The 20,656-nt window shown below is 45.7% G+C and overlaps 1 protein-coding gene across 1 annotated transcript; it reads left to right on the top strand.

The window, feature by feature from the left end:
* Positions 1–8,034: 8,034 nt before the first annotated feature.
* Skida1 (SKI/DACH domain containing 1) lies at positions 8,035–11,062 on the top strand. The gene has a single exon (XM_055593818.1). It carries the CDS (start codon positions 8,199–8,201, stop codon positions 10,908–10,910), a length of 2,712 nt encoding a protein of 903 aa, XP_055449793.1. The 5' UTR covers positions 8,035–8,198; the 3' UTR covers positions 10,911–11,062.
* The last annotated feature ends 9,594 nt before the right edge of the window (positions 11,063–20,656 follow it).

Below are 20,656 nucleotides of genomic sequence, written 5' to 3' on the forward strand. Positions count from 1 at the left end.
CCGGAGGACTGGGGAGGACCCGGGCTCGCCACGAGCGCCGCCCGCGCGGGGCATCCTGGGTAAGAAGCGGCCGCGCCGCTCCGGAGGGAGCCGAGCGGAGCCGGGGTCAGAGGTCAGGGCCCTGGAGTCCGGCGCGCAGCCCCCCCGCGCGAACGCAGCGAGCGGGAGGAACCTTTTTGTTTCCCTCCGCGCCGGCGCGCTCCCCTATTGACCGCGCCGCCGGGGAGAGGAGCCGCAGCCCGGCCCGGCCCGCCCCCTCTCTGCCGACGCGGCCCCACTCCCCGCTCCCCTCCGCTCGTCCCAGCCCCCTCGCGGGGCCGGCAGGAACGCCGTAAATTTGCTCTAACAACAAGTGGGGGTGGGTGCGTTTACTCCTCCCTCCCGTCTCTCCTCCCCCTCCTCGCCTCGGCTCTTGACACTACTACAAACCAGGACTATAAACATAAACATGTGTCACTGTAACAGGGCAGGTAATATACGCATTTTGGGGTGGGGAGGGCTGGGCTGGATGGGGGCTTCGTCGCCGCTTGGGGGGCAGTAAAAAAATCATGGTTCACGTGCTCGACGTCTCTGGGAGCTCCCCCCACGCGGATCGGTTTCTCTGGGCTGCAGAGAGCCCAGGCGCTTAGTCACACAGACCCACAAAAGCAAACCGGCCGATAACCAGAGTACCCCAAAGCAAATATCTTTAAACACCGCCCCTCTCCTTCCTCAAGCCACCGCTGTCACTCGTCTGTAAGCGAGCAGGAGGGTAACAGTTGAGTCCCCGGGTCTTTTAAAATACTCTCTTTTAGGGACAGCGATAGAGATCAACTTTAGCTCTAAAGGGAACACTACTCTCTCTTCCCATAGAACACAGACTACACAGTCTGCTCAGAGATTCCCCCAAACAACAAGCAAGGCTGTTTAAAACCTGAGTTCGAGACCTAGTATGTAAAGGTTATTTCCTGGGCTGTGCCTTCTCGCGTTTTCCAACTTCTGCAAGTTGCCGCGCCAGGCGCAGTGCAGATTCGCCACCACAAGCCTTCATTATTATTTAGCTATTTACATTGCCTCTCAACTTTTCTCTCATTCCTCAGTTCAACAGCCCTAGCAACCTACTTCCTAAGAAAGAGAAAAGTGATTCCCAGTGCAAGCTTTAGGCTTGAAACCTGGGGAGAAACACAGAATGTTGCGATGAGCAAGTGGCTCCTTTGTTCTTTCATTGTTTCTCTATGAACTGGTGGATACAAGGACAAACACTTACCTTTTCTTCTTTTTCCTCCAAAAACCAGACGCTCCCATCAGCCTTAAAATACACAGTCCACCTTGAGATAACTAGGAACGTCTGGAGAGTTTGTATTCCATTCTTTCTCGTTCTCTGCCCTCTTTTTGCGTAGGATTAAGTTGCGGAGCACGCTGCTGCACGCCGTAGCCCCCGCCTGAGTGAATCGGTCACGTTTAGGACCCTCTAGGACCACCTAATTCTGCCAGTAGAATTGAGGGTATTGGATCTCTAAACTTTCAAAAGGGAAGGGGCCTGCAACTTTCAAGAAAACTCAGAAATACCCTGAAGTGTTTTTTACCTTTGATTTTTGTACCCTCACCAGATACTGTTTGCTTTAAAATGTTTTTTAAAAAAATATATTTTAGGAAGATACATTTTTTGTTGTTTTTCGGCTTCAGTGCAGCACAGCATTGCTTAGACGGAGAAAAGAGCCAGTTTGTATAGGCATTTAACTGAGTGTATTTTCCATTCTATGTCCTGTGCCACGCGTTCTTAAAAACAAACAAAACACTACTACAGAGGAAAGGAGACAAAAGTTTGAATTAAAATGTTGTGAAACAACTTTAAAAGAAGCATTTATGTGAAATTTACTAGTGTGAAATTGTTCTCAGGTTTTGAAAAGTAAGCTTTTCTAAGTTAATAGACTTTATTTTCACTCTATAATCAAAGAATAAAAAGCAAATTTTCTGCTTAGTTCTGTCTAGTGACCATCTTGATGGGTATAAATGTTCAAACCATGTTTAAATCTGATCATGATGTGATTTGCTGATGTCATGAATATGAAATGATACATAGCCATAAAATCAAACTTGTGATTTTTTTTTTTTTAATCTCCCGCGTTTTTGTGTGCTCCCAGTAGCGGAAAGCAGAAGACAGTGATTGGCTCCAGGGCTCCTAGGAGGATTTGGGCTGAAGCCAAGGGAGCAGGGCCAGAGGATCCCCTTTCTAGGAACCATCACGCTGCTTCTGTCTTGTCTTTCCTTTCTCTCCTCCTGTGTGCTCGAGATTTTAGTGTGGCTTCAGCAGCGGCCCTAGGTAGGCCTCTACACTTAGTACCCTCACTTCAGTTCCTTTGCATTTGGCCTTCGTGTAAAATAAACAAAAACTTGGGTAACCCCAATAAATGTTGGTCCTTGAGCTCTGTGTAGTATTTAACAGGAGAAGATGAACTCTACTTTCTTTGAGGTTGTCGCCTATGTTCAGGATCAATTGTGAAAGGTCTTTGTGTCTCATAGGAAAATATTGCAACAAAACAAGATAATTGGGGGAAAAGGCAGTTGCAGTAGGAATAGTGGCTTTTCTTTGATAGCATTTAATTGGAATTAAAAGATTCTTGAGCTGTAAACATTCTTATTTATTCAGCACACATAAGCAGGCATTGTTTTATCACCATCATAATTATGGTGTCCTTTAAACTGGCTGATAGCAGGAGAGATAAGGGAATGTGCCTGCAGATTCCAATCAGGTCTCACTCCTCCCCCACCTTTCTTCCCTCCTCTCTGTGTACTCCCCACCCCTCCACCATTCATTCCTTGGTCACTAGGGTCTCCCACAGCCCTTGAGATGAGAAAAGCAGGAAGATTGTGGCCTAACCATTTCTTACATCATAGAAGTGATTTGTACCACACTCTAATTTAATGCAATCTGTAACCTCCTTGTCTCCTATGCTTATAACTGTTTTGTTTAGCTTGCAATATTCGTATCTGAAGAGTTGCATAGTGCTCACCTGCATAAAATCCCATCCACTAAGGTTTCCAGCTTTACCTTTGTCTAATTTAGAAAGCACACTCTTAGGGCTTTTTCAGAACAAAGCCTCACAAAACCCCTTTACCTCCAAGGATTTGCAAATTTATAAAGGCTGCATTGAATTCAAGATGGGTCAGGGGGCAAAAAAAGGGTAGAAGGTCACTGCATTTTGATTATGGGTCAATAGACAACATGGCACATACTCTGTGTCCCAAACTTCTGTTAAAGACAGGATTTTTAAATGTCTGAGAACAGAAGGATGGGCCCATTGGGAGCCTTGCACTGGTATATTTGAGTGAGATTTTTAAAAAAAAGGAAGGAAGGAAGGAAAGAAAGAAAAAGGAGTTTAAAGAAAAAATCCTGTTATAGTTTATTCCTCATTTTACCTAATTCTTCTTCTCTTCCCATTTTCACCTCCCAAAAAGGAGAGAAGATGTGGTAACAGATAAGTTTAGCTAAAGAACTGTTTAGATTCTATTGTCCTATATCTTCAACTAATTCAGCCATGTAAGACTTTATTTAGACCTCATCTTATGATTATTGGTTAATGGTAGTTAACCATGTAAGAGACTTCTTTCGTTCTTCTAACCACTGTACTTACATTGTTGGGCCTTTTGTGACGTTCCTTATTCTCCGCTGTCTGGGTTCACTTTGAACCAAATGTAGCCAGCAATCACTAAAACAGTGTATATGGTGAAGGAGTAGATGGTGGTGGTGGTGGCCGTGGTGTGTGTGACCCTCATTTAAATTATGTATGTATGGGTGAGAGCTTGGATGAAAAAGGATTATTTTAATGCCCTTCAGTGCTTTAATTATATAACAGTTGTAGTGTAGAAATGCAAAAGTATTCTTAGGTTTTTCCTTCAGATTTTCAAAAGAACTTTCCCCATTAGTAAACTACTCCTGCAAATTGCTGTTGCATTTCCCAGCTACCCATTTAAAAGACTGTGAATGCCTTGTGCATTACTTCTTCGCTCCAGAGGAAAGAGGTCAGACTGAATTGCTATGGTATTTAAACATAAAATACGGTGAAAATAAATCAAAATAGAGCATCTGAAGGCGAATTTAGCACACTTATATGGGATAAGTAAAGACAAATATGTTCAGATCTTCATAGTCCATCACTTTAAAAACTGAAAGTGCTGATTTTTTTCTTACAATAAATACAGAACTAAGTGGACATTAAGAATACATTTGAAACTGTATTTGCTACAGAGGATTTTTCTTTAGCAAGCAGCTTTGTTTACAAAGCTAAAATACTTTTCAGGATAGTGTAGATTGCATTCCTACCTGGGTAAATGACCACATTTTATTGAAAAACCCAATGCATATCATATATATATATATGTGTGTGTGTGTGTGTGTGTGTGTGTGTGTGTGTGTGTGTGTATTCACAATTATTCCCTAGACTTACAGAGATGTCTATATAAATGTTCATTTGAACATATTCCCCCACATATGTACATGTTTGAGAAACATAGAAGCTGATATATCCTTTCTTTAAAGGAATTTGAATACAGTCCATCATCTGAATTGGGTTCATCTTTGATTGCAGAGGAGGCTGACATGGTCAACAAATTTATCAAAGAAACCCCCTGGCTTTTGAAGAATAGTACTTCCTACATCTGGATCTGCACATCCAGGCAAACTAAGTAAATTATTGCATAACTTTAAGCATAATTGATAACAGATACCTTTAATTTTTCATCCCTATTCTTTTGGCCAGCCTTCGCATTAACAATCTAAGCCATAAACGTTGGTAGCTATTGATCGAAATCCCCGGTGTGCATGCAAATCCATCTTACAGTCCCCTGCCTTTCATGTGGGAGCGCTCAGGGGCCTCTGCGAGGTCTTTCTATCGGGATCGACCCCCAATGTGCCTGGAGAAGACCCCGGATATGCAGCGTGTGCTGATGGCCACAGAAAGCTGCCTGTCACATTCTGTGTGTGTGCACAAGCCCCAGTGCTCCGTGCCGCAGCCTTAACACACTCACACTAGGATGGAAGTTACAGGGACAAAAGAATGTATTAGACAAAAAGAAAGATGTGTGATAGGAGTATTTCAAATGTGTAAGTGCAAAGGTATGTAAAGAGGCACTTTCTAAGTAGTACATATAGAGAGAACCCTCCCCCAAATCCCTTGTTCTTTACCTTTTTTCTAAATGAGCCCACAGATTACACCTTTAGTTTAAAAATAATACTCAATATTGTACTAATTTTCAAAAGCACCTATATTTCCAGTGTTTTAAAGGTGGAGAGAGAGGAAAGGAAGATAGGTTTGAAATGTTTAGTAAAGCATGCTCCTATGTGCAGGGGAAATTGAGAGAGGAGGGGGGAGAGAGAGTCTAAACAAGAATCAGGAACAACTAAAAGGACCTGCCCTCCACCCCCAAAAAAAAACCCGCTGTGGTCCACCTTTTTTTTTAATGTCTTCTTAAAGCCCACACACACCTTTTTTTTTTTTTTTTTTTTTTTAAGTGTACTATTTCTTAGCTGTTTGACTCTTAGATCTAAATCTTACAGCGGGAGGAGGGGAATGGGCGGGGGTGGGGTGGGAGGGAAGGGCTGGCAGTATATAAGTGCATCAGGAGGAATTTAACACTGTCGTTGGCAATAGAAAGGCTCTGGTCAGTTTGCTCTAAAACAACAAACACCATTTGCTTTTTCTGGAAACTTCGATTTCTGCTTAAAGCCTGTACAGTTTGCCTCCCATGAAAGTGAAAGAGAAAAACTCGGTGTGATAGACCCAGATGCAAAAGAAAGCCAAGTCGGTGGATGGTGTTAGCTGTGACGAGGCATTGTTCATTGCTGCCTCTCGGTTACGTTTAAAGCCTGAAATATCACGAGATCCATTCAGTGATCCTTCTCTCATTCAAGGGACAAAAATGTAATTTGCTGTAGCTCTGATTTCGTGGATGGAAATGCTAGACTTAGATTTCAAAGGCAAGAACTAGACATCGCGGTTTGTACACACATTGATTAAGTTGAAGAGCGGCGATTACATCTGTGCTGAGAGCAACAGTAGTCCAGGGAGGACTTTTCAAATCCCAGCCTCCTGAGTTACAGACTCTCTTAAATAGACTTCCTTAATTTCCGGATGTACTTCTTGAAATTCCCAATTCTCTTCAAATTCCTGGGAAAATTACAAGGAAGATCGGGATGGGGGTGGGGAACATGGCTGAGACTTCATCTTGTCAAGCAAACTACCTTTTTGTACGTCTAATTTCTGTTTGTTTGTCTGTTTTTTCTTAATTTTTTTTTCTTTTGTTTCTTGAGTCATACCTGCTTCTGCTGGCTAGACCTCAGCAGGGGAAACTGGAACTTTTGAATATGAAGAAAGAAATTATTGTGCATTTTTTTTCTTGCAGGTTCAGAAATATCCGTTCATTCTTTAACCTCACAGATGTGTCTATTTTGGGAGGAAGGAGGAAACATGTAGATTCCTGGGCTGCATTTATGCTGTAGTTGCAAACACGAAAGAAGATTTTGTCAAATTTTGTAAAGCAGCCAACCAGCTATCCTGAGATCCAGCAAAAGCAAGCGGAAGACTCTTCCTCTCACTTGGCTATATTTTGGATACCCTTGAAACTGGTAGTAAACCGTGCTTGTGCCTAAGAAGAGGTTAAACCACAATGATATTCATTCAAAGTGATTTTGTTAGAACAGATAGATGCCTGGCTTTCATGGAGAACCAAATGGGAGCAGTGGAAGATTCATCTAAACTACCAGCCAAACCATCATCAACCACTAATATGGCCTGCACCACACACTGGCCCTTTCTTTGCATTGTTTTTATGTAAAACTTCTGAACGCACCTTGAGGACTTTACCTTTTCTTCCCTTGGCTGCAGAAGGAAGTGACGTGCTCCCTGGAACCCTGACCTGTGGACTTCTCTGGCCAGAGCTTGTGCTGGACGCCCTAAAACGACCCCACCTCTAGTCCAGGCTGGGTAATCGTGAAAGGTGTACACATTTCTGGCTTATCTATGCTTTGTTATGGGTCTGACGAGAAACTACCTTCTCCCTACCCCACTCCTCAGCAGAGAAACGAAATCCAGTTGAATTGTTACACATTCCTGAGCTGGAGCCTTGAACTGCTGCTTTCTTGGTCAAATAACTTTGTTTCTGGTTGAAAAAGGACATTCTGGGGGGAGGAAACGAGAGAAATTGCCAACGTAAGTCTGCACTGGGGTGGGTCACCTCGCGGTTTAACTTTGGCGATCCCAGCCTGTCTCCTTCCCCACTCCCCTAAGGGAAATACCAAGCTATTCTGGCGCGTTTCCCTCAAAAGCTTCATTTTCCGAAGAAAAGAGGGGTGGGGGTATATCTATTTGGGCTTGATAATGTTTTTTAAATGCTTTCCTTTGAAACGATAATAGCTGTATCGGTAAAATGCAAATAAAGCAAAAAATAGGCAGTATTTCTTTAAAGGGGAATATACGGTGGCTTTTTTTTTTTTTTCGTACACACACTGCTTCTGATGAGGTCTGTGAGTCAGGCTGTTTCTGAGCTCCGATAGTTTAATGGAAAGATTTATATACCGTCTGTATTATTTACTTTGGGAGGGGGGTGGCACTATAAGGGTATGCTAATTAGTAGGAGATTTTGGGGGGAAGGGGTGGAATATCAATTTTTATTGCATCACCTGTCAGGAGTGTCCAATCAGCGCTGGCTTTAGGGGAATTAATTGATGAAGGTGTCTCCGGACGAGCTCACTTCACTCTGTCATTTTATTTGTAGCTAAAGCAGCGGCGGGAATAGCAGCTGCATTTCTTTTCTCTTTCTCCCTTCACATTCCATTATCATAGTGCTCCAATGGAGAAGGAAGGAGTACAGGGGCCCAGGTACTGATCCGCAGCGAGGACTCAGACCAACACACTGGCAGATCTGAAACCGGATGAGTTTTTTTTTTTTTCTCCTCTTTTTAAAAAAAACGAAAACAAACAAAAAAATACCAAAAAAAAGCAAGAATCAAGTCAGTGTAATTTCATGGGGTTTTTCTCCCCCCCCAATAATTCGCCTAGAGTTTGGCACTCCCTTCGCCGGGAATAACAGTCTTTGTTATTTTATTAGCAGGATGCCTTGAGACACACGCAGCATCTGGCGGAGGATTAACATACATACATGTGTATGTATGCGTCACGTATATATTTACTGCAAATGGTGGGGATCATTTAGTACCCGAGATGGGAGACCTGAAGTCAGGTTTCGAAGAGGTGGATGGCGTGAGGCTCGGCTACCTCATCATTAAAGGAAAGCAAATGTTTGCTCTCTCCCAAGTCTTCACAGATCTGCTGAAAAACATCCCGAGGACGACTGTGCACAAGCGCATGGATCATCTGAAAGTGAAAAAGCACCACTGCGACCTGGAGGAGTTGCGGAAACTCAAAGCAATCAACAGTATCGCCTTCCACGCGGCCAAATGCACGCTCATCTCCCGGGAAGACGTGGAAGCGCTCTACACCTCCTGCAAAACCGAGCGTGTGCTCAAGACCAAGCGCAGGAGGGTCGGGCAGGCCCTGGCCACAAAGGCGCCGCCGCCAGGGCGCGCCGCCGCCGCCAGCCCCCGCCCGGCTTTTTGGAAGGACAAGCACCAACTTTGGCGGGGCCTGAGCGGAGCCGCGCGGCCCCTGCCAATCAGCGCGCAGTCCCAGCGTCCGGGCGCCGCCGCCGCGCGCCCCGCCGCCCATCTACCTCAGATTTTTAGCAAGTACCCGGGCTCGCGCTACCCGGAGGTCGCGCGCTCGCCCTGCAAAGCCCCCCTGAACTATGAAACTGCCCCGCTGCAGGGGAACTACGTCGCCTTCCACTCGGACCCCGCTTACTTTCGGAGCCTGCTGTGCAGCAAGCACCCGGCCGCCGCCGCCGCCGCCGCTGCCGCCGCCGCCGCCGCCGCCGCCGCTGCCGCCTACTACCAGGCGTCGGCGGCCGGGCCCCAGCCCAAGGCGGCGGGCGGCGCGGGGAGCCTGCCCTACCGCTGCAAGCGCAAGCGCGGGCCCGCCAGGAGCTGCCTGCTCGCGCCCCACGCCGGCGCCCGCCGCCTGCTGCTGCTGCCCAGGTCCTACAAAGCCAAGGCGGCGGCGGCGGCGGCTGCGGCGGCGGCAGCGGCGGCGGCGGCCGCCGGGGCCACTTGCCTGGAGAGGTTTCATCTGGTCAACGGCTTCTGCCCGCCGCCCCACCACCACCACCACCACCATCACCACCACCACCACCACCACCACCGGGCCCAGCCGCCGACGCCGAGCCACCCACCCCCTCACCACCCCCGGCCGCAGCCTCATCTCGGAAGCTTTCCCGAGAGCTGCAGCAGCGACTCCGAGTCCAGCTCCTACTCCGACCATGCAGCCAACGACTCGGATTTTGGCTCCAGTTTGTCCAGCTCCAGCAACTCGGTGTCCTCAGAGGAAGAGGAGGAGGAAGGAGAGGAGGAGGAGGAGGAGGAGGAAGAGGGGGGCAGCGGGGCCTCGGATTCCAGTGAAAACAGCTCCGAGGAGGAGGACTCGTCCACCGAGTCGGACTCCAGCTCCGGCTCCAGCCAAGTGTCCGTGCAGAGCATCCGTTTCAGGCGCACCAGCTTCTGCAAGCCTCCCAGCGTGCAGGCGCAGGCCAACTTCTTGTACCATCTGGCCTCCGCCGCCGCTGCAACCAAACCCGCTGCTTTCGAGGGTGCCGGCGGACTTCCCGACCTCAAGAGTAGTGTCAAAGCCGAGTCGCCAGAGGAGTGGAATCTTCAGAGCTGGGCTCCCAAAGGGGCTCCGGTGTACTGCCCGGCCAGCGTGGGGAGTTGTTTCCCAGAGATAAGAAACGATAGGGTATCTGAGATTACATTCCCACACTCTGAAATTTCCAGTACTGTAAAGAGAACTGACCTGACAATTAACTGCCTGGCAGAGGGGGCCTCTTCACCTAGCCCAAAGACAAACAATGTATTTCCACAACAAAGAATACTCCGAGAGGCTAGGAGATGCCTACAAGCAACTCTCACTACACACTGTGCAGAAAACAGCACAATAGCTGCTAGGTTCTTCAATAATGATTCTTGTGGAAGAGCAGCAAATTCGGGAAAAGATTCCAAAATCCCTCTTTGTCCTGAATTTTCTATGGATTTGCCCTCTAAACAAACTGATCCCGAAGCGAATGCAGCAGCAGCAGCAGCAGCAGCAACTAAAGCTGAGAATCCCTGCACTGACACAGGCGACAAGACATTGCCATTTCTGCACAATATTAAAATAAAAGTAGAAGACAGTAGTGCTAATGAAGAATATGAGCCTGATCTTCTTACAGATAAGCTAAAGTGCGAGTGCAATGACACAAAGGGTGAGTTTTACAGGGTGGCCGAGAAGAAAGAGGAGGACGCCTTGTTACCCACAGCCAAGGAAGGCTTTGCATGCCCTGAGAAAGAAACTCCTTCCTTCAATCCGCTGGCTCAGAGTCAGGGCCTTTCATGCACTTTAGGATCTCCAAAACCTGAGGATGGGGAATATAAATTTGGTGCCAGGGTGAGAAAAAATTACCGGACACTAGTACTGGGCAAACGACCAGTCCTTCAGACACCTCCAGTCAAACCAAATTTGAAATCAGCTAGAAGCCCTCGTCCTACAGGTAAAACTGAGACACATGAAGGAACACTGGATGACTTTACAGTTTTAAACAGACGCAAAAAGGTAGCCAGCAATGTAGCATCAGCAGTGAAAAGGCCATTTAATTTCATGGCAAATTTTCCTTGTCCACCATCACTCATTCTTGGGAAGGATGGGGATCTGTGGCCTGCGTATTCCTTAAACACCACTAAGGACTCCCAACCTCCACACAAGGCCCATCCTGTATGGAAATGGCAGCTGGGCGGTTCTGCAATACCTCTTCCACCTAGTCACAAATTCAGGAAATTTAATTCATAAAAATGTTTTGGAAGCTATTTTCTTGAACCATATTACCTTCCTTTTGTTGTAACTGCACAGGATGGCTTGTACAAGTCCATTAATGGTGTTACACCCCTTTGGAGTCCTGGTTTATCGCATTTTGAAGACAGAAATCGGATTACTTTTTTTTTCCATTGTGGTTTTTTTTTTTTTAGGGTGGGGGTGGGGTGGGAGAAGGGTTGGTTTACATACCACAGACTACTTCAGGCTAAAGACTCAAGTAAAACCCAGTTATTCTGGTAGAGCTGGGACACTTTACTGTTTCAGTGCTAATGCATCGGTACCTCAGTTCAACTGCTACAAATAAATGTCAAAAGGTTGAATAATAAATATTACAATGAGCCATTAAGTTTATGCACTAGATTTCAGACCTGAAAGCGTAACTGGTATTCAGTGAAAGTTTGTTAGGTTACGTGGTTGCACAATGAGGTAGCAAGAAGTTCCTGTGAGCACAGTGTAATTTTCTGGAGCTCTTCTTTGTGGGGTGTCTCATTTTTCTACCCTCATTCTCTTTCCGAGGCTAGTTGCACTTAACTTTTTTTTTTTTTTAACAGAAAGATTGGGGTATGAGTCCTGATTGGATGCTGATTAAAAAGCTGCCTCTTGTGTGAGAAGTAAAAGAACTATGGGATTTTTTTTTAAGGATGGGTTTTTTTGGGGTTTTGTTTGTTTGTTTTGTTTTACCTTTGCGGTCACTCCTTCCAATTGGAAAAATCCTTTCTGTGCTCTCACCCAAACATTTTAGATAGGATGACGCTTGCCGTGGTCCTGCTTACCTTGTGGTCTGAAGATAACTCTTCAAGCTTTCAAAACAACTAAAATGTTCTCTTAAAGCAGGATATTTAATGGTATAACTCATCATAGTGACCAAACAGTAAACACAACCAAGAAAAAGAGGGGTGAGGGTTGTAACACCCCAACTGCAAAGTAACAGTTATTTCAGGGCTTTTTGGTACCAGAACTCAGGCACTTGGATTTTATTACCTTATGCTTTTTTTCTGCATCTCTCTAAACTTCTGTTTTCAAAAGGCCATCCTGTGTATAGAACAGGAGAGTTTCTACTGCAAGTGACAATCAGAGGTGACTATCTATATTTGCACTTAAAATCAAAGTAGTTCCACATGCAAATGGTCTACCCCTTGGTAAAGGCCAGGCTGGTGTACTGTGTTGTAACGATGAGAGCAGTAAATCAAAATTATGGAAATTTGCACTGTTGAAAAGCATGCTTTAGCTTTATTTTCAATTAAAAACACTGTTTAAAATTCCTGGTTCCATACATTTCTACTTATTCCAGATTGAAGAAGGGTTAACAAGAATGAATGGTTTTGTTGACATTTTCACTTGTAATGTTTTTGCCTGAAAGAAATGCATTTATTGGGTGCAGGGTTTTGTGGTAATACTTTGTGATGAGACCAATCAGGTTCTGGGGATAACACTGGCAGATTTCTTCTCAACAGAAAAACTTTTCAAACTCGTTACAGACAAACTACTAAAAGTTTTATATTTAAGAAAGTAAAGATCAGTTGTTATTTTAATGAAAGTTGAATCTAGTAAGTCTTGAGCCACCAAATTATGTATCTCAGATCCTTGTTATCTTTAGTCTAAGAAGTTGCATCTATAGACCATAAATCACAAAGCAAAACAAAACACTAATGAAATGTTTACTATGTGAATTTAAATCATTATTTCTCATGGAAATTCAGCTATTTATTTTTCTTAACCTTTTAATTCCTACTTCCTTTGAATTTTTCCCTTTGTCTATAAATGTTTCAGATAGTTCTGGATGGTCTCAGACCTAATTGCTGTGCATGATCTGTGGGTGTCCTCCTATTGGAAAGGACAGAGGTTGAGAATGCCCACATCCAAATACATTTGAATGAAGTAAACAGATGCTTTGAACTGCCTCCCATCCTTTCCTTCTTGAATGTTGCCAGATGCAGACTCACTGGATCACTTTTTTTTTTTTTTTAATTGGAATCATAGATATGGTCAAAGTAAAAATTTGGGGATGTAATCCTTGAATTGATGTTTGTATATAATTCCAAAGACTGGTCCATATTCTCAGTTAAAAGTCCCAGAAAGCTGAGCAACTGGCTTCTGAGCCTGAGTCCTTTCCTCTTTGGAAGGCAATGCAGACCGTGAGTTGTCTTAAAAAAAGAAAACAAAACAAAAACAAACAAACAAAACCACCAGTCTGTAAAAAGTGTGACACCCACACAGGGAAGTCTGTAATTTCTACTCTGTAATTAGTGCTAAGACAAGAAAGTTCAAGTACAGTGACTTCTCAGTTTAGTCCAGGACTTTCTATGTTGGCTACAGACTTAGCAAATTATAAATAATATATATTTGAGTGTGGGAAGACTGTAAGATGGAATAAACACAAAGTAGTACAAATACACCATAGACTTTTGGACAAAATATCAGTCTCTAGCTTGGCTACTTGGTCTTCATTCCTCAGAGAATCAATAGTTTCCGCTTATAGGAGCTGGGGAATGAGCAGTATGGAGGCCCAGGCATGCCAGAGTGATACCATCAAAAGGGAAGACATTGACTCAACATAGATTTTACCCCACACTGTTCCTACAGGCCATCAACCACAGCAAACCCTGAGCTGGGGCTTCTGTCAGTAAAGTGTACCAAATAGGAAGTCTTAGTGTGCAAATATAAGGTATTCTTTCAGTTCTTGGTAGCCCTCAGCTGGTTTTCCATCCTGCTGTGGAAATTATTCCCAGCACAGTTTATTTTATTTGGGTTGTTTTATGATTAAAGACAATTTCTAGGTCCTACTCAGCTGCTATAAATGTCACATTTGTTCAAAAGTTAAGCCTTACTGAGAGAGAAACAAAAGTTACCTCCATTGACAGATTGCATTTTTACATTTAAATGTTTTCAGGGAATAGGTTTGTTCTGTAAGTGTTATAAGGCTATAGGGCCAGTGATGCCTGTGTCTAAATTAGCTCAACAGACGTGAGGAAAGTATAGGAAAAGCTGCTTTCTCTGACTTTTGGCTGAAGCAAACTTATATCTGGTCTTCTATAAAAGTAATTTCCTGATAAGACTGTGAAGTGAAGATTTAATTATTTTTTTTAAGAGCTGTGTGTACTTTCTTTCCCAGTCAGGTTATCTGCCTTTATAAAAATACAGCCTGCTCCCCCTACCCCCTGGCTATTTAGTTTTTAGAGGGGTGTTCCTTCTGTTGCCTTACTTGATTACAGTGGAGTAATCTCAATAATGGTTGTTTATTTGAAAACCAACAACAAGGAGCCACCACTAAACAGCAATAACACAAACTAGATGGGCTGGTGTGTGGATTTTTTTTTAATCTTATTTGTGTCTGGGTGACTTCCAGTGGTCTAGAAATTCCTTAAAAGTTCTTAGCTAACAAGAAATGGGCTGGAAATTTCTACTGATATGAAAATGTTAGTTTTGTTTGCATACAGAAAGAGATGTAGGTGAAACTAATTCTTCGAAAGCATTTTTTTTTTCTTTCAAAGAAAACAAAAATACTGCACGGTGAAAATTTTCTAAAAAACAATAAAACATCAGCACCTATTAAAAGAAAGAAATGTGAGTTTTGCTTCACCTTGAAAACATCTTCATGCTGGAAAGGATATGTGGAGGGAGGGTTTTCCCAGGACCAAAATAGGAAGGGAAAAAAAAAAAAAAAATCAAGGCCTCCTATCAGCTAAATTGGCCAGGAGAACCAGGCATCTGCCTTTCAGAGTGCTCCCTTTCACCCGAGTCATCCCGAGGATTCTCCCTTTTCTCTGCTAGAACAACTACTTTCCCTCTGGCTTTGGTTAAGGTTTGCTCCCTAGGCCAAAGGGCATTTTGCAAACCAGCCTGGGGGTTGGGTGCGTAGGCCCTAACCAGGAGGTTGGGGGAGGGCCGCACTTTACCTGTTTGGCAGGCCCTCTTTTGCTTTAAAGAACGGAGTGGGGGAGGCAGCTATCAGTCTTTGCCCAGGCTTTAGGCCCCCGCTACTCTCGCTCCTTTTCAAACTGTGGCGGCCTCACAAGCTCCTGCTTTAAAAGGCCTGAGATGTTTTGCATGAAGCCCTCACAATAGGGGTTGAGGGAATTGACAGTTTCAAAAACAAGGCCTTCAGTCCTTTCCAGCTGCCGGCCCGCTCTCCCGCACCAACTCCTGGTTCCCCTCTGCTGGTGGCGTCCTCGGCAGCGCGCGGCCTCCCCCCCCCAGCCCTGCAGCCCGCGCTCAGGCCGCCCCCACCCCGCCCCCAGGCTGTGTTTGTAAACAAGGGTCAGTGGCCAGGGGCTGCTGGCGCGGGCTCCAGGCCTAGCGGCCTGGGAGGGGAGTTTAGGGGCTGTGGAGCCCGCCAAGGGCTGCAGGCAAAGGGCTGAGGGCGTTCCCAAGGCTGCTTCCCCCAGCCACCGAGCTCGGGGGGACTGCACTGACCCGGAGCCCCTCTGGGTTCTCTGACCAGGGCCACCATCACCACCAGAAAGATGTTGAAGTGCCGCCATTTTGCATGGTGGCAAACAAATTTCTTTGTGACTTTTTTTCCCCCCGCCCAGATCTTGCTCTCCTCTGAACGGGTGACGATTTCGCTCCTCCAGGAAGAAGAGACTGCATCCCAGCTCGTCCAGCGCGGCCTGCAGTCCAAGCGGCCATAAGGCCGAGAGCAGAGGGCAGCTGGGCACGCCGGCCGCCTAGGGCCTCCTCCCCGTCAAAGACTGGAATGCTTCCCCTCAGTCTGCACTTCTTTTGTGTATCCTGAAGTCTTCGCCCGTCCCTGCACTTGCTGCCCTGTATTCCTCACGTTCTTGCCCAGGCCTCATCCCTCCTCCCCAGGCAAAAGGGACCCAGCTCTTTGCGTTGCTCAGCGGACTCCAAGGCATCCAAATACGCTTGTGGGAAGCGAGTGGCAAAGGGACTGGGCCAGCATGGCTGCGGTCTCCTGGGAAGTGGCTCAGGAGCAGAGGCCTAGCGAGCGGGGAGGGAGTGGGCACGCTAGCCAGGCCCGGAGCAACTGCTGGAGTGGCAGTACCCGAGGGCAAGGCTGGCTTGCTTTGGCGCGGTGGTTCCCATCCCTGGAACTGCTTTCAGTGCATCTGCAAGTGGAAAGATGACCTGGAAACGGGAAACGGGAGACAGTGACCTGGAAAAACACCCTCGGCTGGGAGGCTGGGGTGCAGCAGTGCAAACAAAGCTGCTACTGGGGAAGAGGGGAAACAGAGGTGGACACGCAGGTCGCAGCAAAGTGCAGCAAGCTTGTTTTCCCGGCTGTTTAAAATGCAGCCCCAGCTGTAAAGTGTGTGAAATTACGCACTGGTCTCTTAAAGAGTGCCTAATTTATAGTAAATAGCAAGGTCTTTGTAAATGGCTTTATTATGTTGTTTCTTGTTAATTGTTGAGAAAATCCCCATTGTTGAGTGTGAAAGGCTTTATGAGCTAACCTGGTCCTCAGCGCAATCAGAGGGCAGTAAATGGCCGCTCGACCTCCAAGGCCTCGCGCGCACAAGCAGGCGCGGGCCAAGAGTGATGCGGAACTTCTAGAGGTGCTGCCTTGTCCAGCCGAGAAAGTGACAAGGCCGTCCAGCTTTTAATTTTTGAGAAAGTGTGTTTTGAACTCGCAGGCACCCAAGGGCAGCTAGCTGAGTGTGACGGGGGAACCTGGCTAGCCAGAACTACCCAGGACCGCGGGAAGGCCGAGCCGGGCCTGGGCAGCCCTCCCCGGTCACGGCCCGCAGGGGGTCGTGCCTAGACCGCAGGCTAGCCGGCTCCGGGCGCTGATTGGAGCCTCGCTGCGACGCCTTGGATCCCGGCTTTGTCTCCAGCTCTTCTCCGGCCGCGTGGAGTACGAGCTCCGGACCGTTCCGCCTCGGTGGCAGAACCTCTCCAAAATGCTTGCCTGGCTTGGGAACTGGAGGGTCTGCAGGCTGAGCAGGCTCCAGGGACCGCTCCAGGCCCCTGCTTGGGCCTCCTTGTCTTTTGTTTAAAGCGCTCTCTCCTTCCCTCCCTCTTTTTCTCTTTTCCTCGCTCTTACGCGCGGGGACACACACAGTCTCTTCATTAGAAACCTGCAAGGGATTCAGGAAAGCGGAGAAACAAGAGGAAGGGGTTTGGTTCTGTTTAACATGGAAAATAATTTCTTCAGTCTAAGATGAAACGTTCTGATCTTCTCTTCCGGTCACCTCCGGGTCCAGTCAGTTTGGATCAGGACCGGAATGGGCAAAACCAGACAGGAGCTGGGTTCCTTGCTAGAACTTTGTGGACAGAACCCCATGGGTCCGGCTGGCCGTGAAAGGGCTGGAGAGCAGGCAGACAGCGCCTTCAGGGCTGGGTCCTGCGGCCTTTCCAGGCCCGTAGGACCTGGAGAGTCCAAGGGAAAAGCAGCTACCACCACTGAAGCCTTTCTGCTCTGAACTACAGCTAGAAGAAAGCGAATTTCTTCATGAGCCTACACTGGTGGCAGAAAACCTGGCTTGGGTGGACTGTGAGTGAGGGTTTGGACATTAGCAGATGCAAATCACAGAGAAATGTTAATGCCAGCGAGGGAAAAACCTTGTATTCAGCTATCTTCCTTTCCCTTCTTGGATGGCCCTCTGCTTGTGCACTCGCTCTCACCAAATTAGCTATTACGTGAAATCCCCCTGGGTTTAGAGCACTTGTTTGGCGATTGGCGTACAACCCACATTAACTATGCACTTTCTGCTATTCCTCTTGTGACTGTCCCTGCTTCTTCCTCCTTTGCGGAGAGTATGATGCATTTTATTTTAGTCCAATCGATGCGCACAAATACTGGGATAACACAAGCCCACACATCTGCGGTGGAGGCTGTTTTCAAAATTGAGTTTAGGGATCAATACTAAGTCGGAATGCTCCAAATTGCATGAATTCACCAAATTCAAGCCTTGGGCTCCCAAACCCCTTTCCTGAGTAATTAACACACTCTCGGGTTGTAGCTGTGTGTCTACACTTCCTGCCTCTCTCAAAACAGGATGTTTCCCTCCTGTATATTTGGCTTTACTTAAAGATCACTTGCTTTGTTTTGAGAATACACAACCCCAGAACTTGTGGTGCCAAACCCTGTCACCACCCTTCATGCTAACCCCCTTACCTTATTTTTTCTAAGACCTGACAGTAGCTCCTAGAAGGGGCCTACATGTTCCACAAACATCTGCCCAATTTAATATTTCATTGGTGACAAGCAGCATCCACTAGATTTCTCCTAGATCTGTGATGTTAGAGTTACAATACATGTGATACAATACTATTTTTTGTTTTTGTGGCCTGGGCCATAGCTAGACGGACTGGTGTCTAACTGGGGGGAGATGGACAGCATTTGTACCCATGTTGCAAGAGACTGTGTTTAAGACCAAAGACATGGGTGGCTTTTGAGCAAGAATTAGGAGCGCTTGCTGCGCATAAGGAGCGTGTAGTCTGAAAGAAGTGAAATTCCTAAGGGAAGCAACCAAAGAATCTTGGCTTTTCGTGCATTAGAGTATCCATCCCAGTTTTGCAGCTCTCTTCTGAGTCTTCCTTCAGGTTAGGTGTCTGTAACAAAGCAGAAAACTGTGGGGGAGGAGGCTGGTAGTGGAGAAGAGCTCTGAGGTTCTCCAGAAAGATCCAGTATCCTAACTGGTGCTACTAATATGTCTGTGCTTGACGCTTTTTGAATAAAGATTTAGCAGTCAATAGACTTAAGCCCTAAAATAGTAGCAGTTTAGCAAGAAGCTCACAGATCCGAAAAGGCCTTCTCCGCCCAGAAGCACAGAAAGAAAAGAGGAACCCATCTGAGTGGAGGTCATCCTCTTCTGCAAGCCACCAAAATAACAAACAGACCAAGTTAGAACTCTCCTGGAGAGCAGGCTACTGAAGAAGCCCTGGGAAGGTACTGGAAGGCTGGGACAGAATGCCCAGTGTCAGTGTCTGCCTTCTTTAGGTCAGCTCCAGGAAAAATGCAATGCATGTGATAAGGGCGAGCAGTGGTGAGGAACAGCAGTGTGACAGAGGGGTGGTGCCACACTTAGCAGCAGCCTGCTCCTCTCCTGTAAAAGTTACATATCACACAAATACATGGAAGTTCTTAGGGCTACAACTTGCTCAGGGGGTGAGAGGGGAAACACTTCAGTCTTTGAAACAACCTGAAAGGGCCTGAACTCTTGGATCTGCCAGAAATAAAAGCACGTTTTACATTCATCAACCTCAAGTTTCCCTGTTTTTCCCTCCCTGCAAATGAATACCCTGATTGTCAGTAGGGCAAATGTCAAAGAATAGTTTTCTTCCTTTGCATTGGGTCCAAATATGAAGTCCAGGGGATAGTTAAGCTTTCAGATTTTTCATTACCCCACCTATTTAAATTAAAACTGGCATGCCATGGACAGGCTTATTTACCCTTTCCCTGTCTTTCCTTTTTTTCTCTCACTTCCCACCTTCTTAGCCACACCACATCCCTTTCCCTACCTACCCTCACAACTCAGGTGAAGGCTGTGGGGGAAATGCCAATATTTATTAAGTGTTTCTCCTAGGGCAGAGAGAAAGAGAGGAAGAGTTAGCCTTACACCAGAGCCTGAGACTGCCTTGCTGGGGCGAGGGGACAGAGCATCCCAACCTCTTGGCCTGCAAAAGGTGAGATACTCTGATTTGAGTATCAAAAACAGCATGTACACCAAGCCCAAAGAGCCTCATTCCATAAATTCATGGATATAACACAGAGTGCGTTCCCAGATGCAAATATACAGAGGTGCTTTTCTGTTTCAAGTGTTATATATCATATGGCAAATTGGCCTGCAGAAAGCCGATTTTATTTTTTTCTGTTAATAATAAAAACTTCTTAAACAAACATAAAGTATGTGATTGAGAATTAAGCGTGTACATCTTTACAGCTCCAGTGTTTCTCTGTGTAATAATCTCTGGCTCTAGGGGGCTTGCTGTGTCGACTAGGCTGGCCTCAGATTTACAGAGATCCACCTGCCTCTGCCTCCAGAATGCTAGGATTGAAGGTGTCTAAGTCACCACACTGGGTTCCTCTTATGTGATTTTTAAAAGAGGACTAATACACTTTTTTCCCTTTCAAATGGCAATGTTGTTGTTTTTTTTTTTTTTAAGGGGAAGAGTTTGGTTAACATTAGAGTTGACCAGTGGCTCTGCTCTTCACAGACTTTTAAAAAAATAATAAAAGTATTTAAATCCTTAAAAAAAAAAAACGTTTTACATTTTTAACAGGCCATGAATTTTAAAAAGTAAACTAGGAAATTAGTCATATGCTCTTACCATCTTCTTGACAAAAATTATCTATGAAACATCCACTTTTCCTAAACTATCACCATTTCATATTATCTTAAACATTTCAACCTGTATTTGCAGTTGTAACATGAGATTACAGGGAAATGCAAGGGAAACATAACTCATTTTGTGGAACTTACATGGGGAGGAAATATCACTTGTTTTGCAGGTGGGCTACAGGGGTTTCTAAAATCTTGTCATTTGCATTAATCTAGTGATGGTCTGACCTGATTGGGATCTGGCACAACAGAAGAATTTCCAGATGAATTGTGAACTTCCCATTTCTTCCTGATCTGAGCAAATGCTTTAGTGTAAACCTCAAAAATGATCTTAAGTGTGATCATCAAGGGGAAAAAGGGAAAAAAATTGTTAAGGAAAAGAAAAGCAGGAATCTTTTTATAGATACTGTTGGGACCATTGATTCTAGCTACCTGATATAATGTGAATGGAATCATTATGGCTGGCTGATCCATTGA

This window comes from Psammomys obesus, unplaced genomic scaffold (assembly GCF_907164565.1).
Source record: "Psammomys obesus unplaced genomic scaffold, mPsaObe1.curated_primary_1811, whole genome shotgun sequence".
Lineage (NCBI taxonomy): Eukaryota > Metazoa > Chordata > Mammalia > Rodentia > Muridae > Psammomys > Psammomys obesus.